General features: G+C 40.4%; 1 protein-coding gene and 1 long non-coding RNA gene across 4 annotated transcripts in view; one reads left to right on the forward strand and one right to left on the reverse strand.

Moving 5' to 3' along the window:
* The first annotated feature begins 1,693 nt into the window (after positions 1-1,693).
* On the forward strand, positions 1,694-3,637 carry LOC137801886 (uncharacterized). The gene is made up of 4 exons (XR_011079925.1): positions 1,694-1,911; positions 2,599-2,694; positions 2,819-2,875; positions 2,984-3,637. It is a non-coding gene; the product is annotated as an uncharacterized lncRNA (long non-coding RNA).
* A 155-nt stretch (positions 3,638-3,792) lies between these two features.
* The window catches only part of rpp30 (ribonuclease P/MRP 30 subunit), a 4,692-nt gene continuing 3,484 nt past the window's right edge, over positions 3,793-5,000 (reverse strand). For 2 of the 3 annotated variants that reach the window (XM_068599285.1, XM_068599284.1), the window contains 2 exons: positions 4,320-4,406; positions 3,793-4,010 (listed from right to left, as the gene is read on the reverse strand). In XM_068599285.1, the coding sequence (XP_068455386.1) occupies positions 3,958-4,010; positions 4,320-4,406 (140 nt within the window). In that variant the 3' untranslated portion in view covers positions 3,793-3,957. The remainder of the gene's footprint in view (positions 4,011-4,319; positions 4,407-5,000) is intronic. The other variant, XM_068599286.1, reaches the window with a different exon arrangement.

Below are 5,000 nucleotides of genomic sequence, written 5' to 3' on the forward strand. Positions count from 1 at the left end.
TTCATATATATATATATATATATATATATATATATATATATATATTATAGTAATGTTCATATATATATATTATAGTAATGTTCATATATATATATATATATATTATAGTAATGTTCATATACATCTCATAGTAATGATCTTCGTTAGAACGGTAAACATTTAATGAAAGACGTTTTGTTACAACAGAGAACTACCAAACTACAGTAGTAGTAGTCGTAGTCGTCGTAGCCGTAGTAGTAGTAGTAGTAGTTGTGGTGGTGGTAGTGTAGTAGTACTACAGAAATACTGTATTGATCTGAGGAACCACAGCTCCCCCCACAGGGCGGTTCAGTGAACTGTAACAGCGTCGCTCTCTGGAAAGGAAATATATATTTATAAATATTTATATTTATAAATATGTTTACAAATATATATATATATAGTTATTTATATATATATATATATATATATATATATATATATATATATATATATATATATATATATATTTATATATATAGTTATTTTAAAGATCACACTGTACTGTACACATACACACACACACACACACACACACACACACACACACACACACACACACACACACACACAGTAACTCCTTTGAGACTTTATTGGAACATTTTGGAAAACCAGCATTTCCTTTTTGTTTCTGACAGATAATCAATGAAAACCTTCATCCTCCTTTTCCTCCTCCACACAGACACAAACACAGACTCACAGACACAAACAGAGACTATGTCTCTCTGTCTCACTCTCCGTGTCTTACTCTCTTTGTCTCACTCTCTTTGTCTCACTCTCTTTGTCTCACTCTCTGTGTCTTACTCTCTTTGACACTCTGTGTCTCACTCTCTGTGTCTCACTCTCTGTGTCTCACTCTCTGTGTCTCACTCTCTGTGTCTCACTCTCTGTGTCAGTTAGAGACTTCCTCGTGTCTTTCAAACAGAGCAGAGCGTCGTCATCAACACGCTGCTGCCATCTGGTGCTCACAGGTCGTCTCTGCAGCATCAATACATATATTCATTTACATGTAAACAATGTTTGGTAATTTAATTTAAAACGTTTTGAGAAATAATTATTTAATCATAACAATTATGATTGATTATAAATGATTATAAACTATAATAGAATAGTAGTTAAGCCTCCAGATCAAGAGTACATGCTTTCTCCGCTCTGATTGGCCGTCCATAGCTTGACGTCACGTAATTTGGACGCAACCATGAAAAGGCGCCAATGTGACGTGACAAGTAAATAGACACCAGACTTCCGGTTCTAGGGACGTCAAAATAAAATGTATAAAGTATTTCTGGTTGGTGTTTTTTGATCTTCCCAAATAACTAGAATCAAAGGGTTTTGTAATGTGATGATTAATAAACGAGAGAAATAATGAATAACTTTCGACATTCCTTTACTAATAACTGTATTTTCTCTATAATTACCATGAATATTCAGGAAAGAAAGGAGCAGTAAAAATGTTATCTTTCAGAAAACGATACAACTGATGGTATTTCACGACTGTAGTCGACTGCTTTCCCTATAAGTGATCATTGGGACAACAGTTAATAGTCAGGAATATTTATAGTAATTAAACTATCAAATTAAAAACTCCAAATATCTGTGGCAAAGAAACCCGGAAACGACTAAGCTTTTGTTTTGAAGGCCAGAGCGCTCCTTGAACCGGAAGTGGTGATGTCGCGTCTTTAAACTTGAAGAGAAGGTCAACAACAACAAGCCGCCACTTAACGGCGGGATTTCACTCGTGAACGACGTCACGCTCCGGTTTAACGGCGCGTGTTCCCGGTTTTCTCCCAGTCGAACTTCCGGTTAGCTCCGTTAGCTGTTAGCATGCAGTGTGTTAACGTCCAGAAGAAGAGAAGTTTGGAACCGAAAGTGGATTCATGGGGCTGCAGAGCGGTGAGTGATGAAGATGATGATGAAGGCGTTCATATTACTGCAGTAAAGGTACTAATACCACGTTATCAAAATACTCCCCTACAATAGTATGAGAAATAGTACAGTTAAAAGTACACTATTTACCTCTGAGATGTAGTACAGTACAAAGTACTATAAGTTCCTCTGAGATGTAGTACAGTAAAGAGTACTATAAGTACCCCTGAGATTTAGTACAGTAAGGAGTACTATAAGTACCTCTGAGATGTAGTACAGTAAATAGTACTATAAGTACCTCTGAGATTTAGTACAGTAAAGAGTACTATAAGTACCCCTGAGATTTAGTACAGTAAGGAGTACTATAAGTACCTCTGAGATGTAGTACAGTAAAGAGTACTATAAGTACCTCTGAGATGTAGTACAGTAAAGAGTACTATAAGTACCTCTGAGATGTAGTACAGTAAATAGTACTATAAGTACCTCTGAGATGTAGTACAGTAAAGAGTACTATAAGTACCTCTGAGATGTAGTACAGTAAAGAGTACTATAAGTACCTCTGAGATGTAGTACAGTAAAGAGTGCTTTAAGTACCTCTGAGATGTAGTACAGTAAAGAGTACTATAAGTACCTCTGAGATGTAGTACAGTAAAGAGTGCTTTAAGTACCTCTGAGATGAAGGCGGGGTTTGAGTTGACGATGTTTTGTTTTCAGAAGCGTGTGTGTTTGGGGGCGGAGCTTCAGATGCCTGAGTGTCCAATGGAAACATCCCACACCTTTACGGCGTCCAATCAGCAACAAGAACAGCAGGTGTGTTCAGGTCGTGACTCGAGCAGATACCTGGAATAAAGAGTTAACAGCTTAATAACAGGTTAAAACAGGTCTGTAATGTAGTTATGAATATAATGATGTGTGTGTGTGTGTGTGTGTGTAGGTGGTCCGGCCCAGACCTCCCCTGCTCTGTTGTCCCAGGTGTCTCGGAGGAGAACCAGTAAGTTCTAAGAACCTTCCTGGTCATGAACCAGGAAGGTTCTCTGATGTCCATGTTCTCCGTGTTTTGTTGAGTTAAAGTGGATTAAAGTCATGTTTCATGCTTCAGGGTCACATCAACCACATCTTGGGCCACTGAAGAGGCGGAGCTTCAGGGACTTGTTGGATTATGTCATTATGATGACATCATCATGATGACCCGCCCACTGAAAGGACCAGCTGTTCCTTCTCACTCCATCATCGGGACAAGGTGGACAAGCCTTCATCCTCAAACACAACACGTCTTCATCAAACACAACTTCCACAAAGAAACGTTGCGCAACGTGTTCCGTAGTCACAACAACAACAACAACAAGCTGAGGGATCAATGAAGATTGTTTGCTAATGGAGTTTATTATAGTTTCCTGTTTGCTAATGTGGCTTCCTGTGTGTGACATCAGAGCCCAGAAGATTTCCTGTTTGTTGGTCTTGTTTCAGGGGATTTTAAAATGTTCCCTCAGTTACTCCTCATCGAAGGGCGTTGGCATTAATTAAAAGGGAAATAAATATAATTATATTAATTTGTTCTTCCAGAAGAGGCTAAAATCTTCCCGTTTTGTAAATTTATATTTTTGTGAAACAGAGTTTTTATATCGTGAAGCAGGTTTTTATTGATCTGATTGAATGTAAAGGTAGCTTCCTGTAGAGCTCTATTTTTTAATGACATCATTTCCTGTTTCGGGGCTGACCAATCAGAATGCAGGCTGATTTCAAAATAAAAGAATTGAACCTTTGTGTTTTCTTTTATGAATAAACATTCATCTCTTCATAGATGTTATTCATCTCATCCTGGGACTTTTTTCAACACTTTAAAAGAAGGTTAGGGTAACCCTTTCCTTGAAAGAATAACCACATTTAAAGACTTATTAAACTGTATTTATTCCAAACAACAATGTATTAGATGCTTCAATGAGAAATGAAAATGGAGTTTGTCATTGATTGATTTTCTGTTGACCAACAGTTTGTAAAAAAAAAAAAAAAAAATTAGAACCAATCAAAAATCAATCTGGTGAGTCCATCCAGAAGCCCTGCCCTCTTCAGCTGTCAATCACACGTCAGGTGAGGCCTGGCTCTCTTGGCTGCAGGAGTGTCTTCACCTGCACAAGAACAGAAAGGATTCAGTGCCTGGTGGTCAGAGTCTCAGGACCTGCAGGCAGCTGGAGCCCCCTGCTGGCTGGAGGGATTACTTACTGCAGGCAGCTGGAGCCCCCTGCTGGCTGGAGGGATTACTTACTGCAGGCAGCTGGAGCCCCCTGCTGGCCGGAGGGATTACTTACTGCAGGCAGCTGGAGCCCCCTGCTGGCTGGAGGGATTACTTACTGCAGGCAGCTGGAGCCCCCTGCTGGCTGGAGGGATTACTTACTGCAGGCAGCTGGAGCCCCCTGCTGGCTGGAGGGATTACTTACTGCAGGCAGCTGGAGCCCCCTGCTGGCTGGAGGGCTCACTGCAGCTCTTCATGGTGTAGATGATGCCGCTGGCCGACTTCCTGCTTTCTGACCGTGAACAAGAACAAATATTTATTTACCACCAGCTTCTTGTACTTTACACCTCACAGAGCTTCAGAGGTAGTACTGTGTTTACAGGTAGCAGTAGTTGAAGTACATGTACTACTACTAGCAGTACAAGTAGCAGCAGTAGTACAGGTAGCAGTAGTTGAAGTACATGTACTAGTACTAGCAGTACAAGTAGCAGCAGTAGTACAAGTAGCAGTAGTAGCAGTACAAGTAGCAGTAGTAGCAGTACAAGTAGCAGTAGTAGTACAGGTAGCAGTAGTAGCAGTACAGGTGGCAGTACTACAAGTAGCAGTAGTACAGGTAGCAGTAGTACAGGTAGCAGCAGTAGTAGTACAGGTAGCAGTAGCAGTAGTACAGGTAGCAGCAGTAGCAGTACAGGTAGCAGTAGTAGCAGTACAAGTAGCAGTAGTACAGGTAGCAGTAGCAGCAATATAGGTAGCAACAGTAGTACAAGTAGCAGCAGTAGTACAGGTAGCAGTAGTGGGCGATTGTGGCTCAGTGATTAGCATGCCTGTCTTTCGATCAGAGGGTTGGTGGTTCGAGTCCCGGCTCTGCTAGTCCATGTTGTTGTGT

This window comes from Clinocottus analis, unplaced genomic scaffold, assembly GCF_023055335.1.
Source record: "Clinocottus analis isolate CAN_PGR_092001 unplaced genomic scaffold, fCliAna1.0.p SCAF_44, whole genome shotgun sequence".
NCBI classification, from domain to species: Eukaryota; Metazoa; Chordata; class Actinopteri; order Perciformes; family Cottidae; genus Clinocottus; species Clinocottus analis.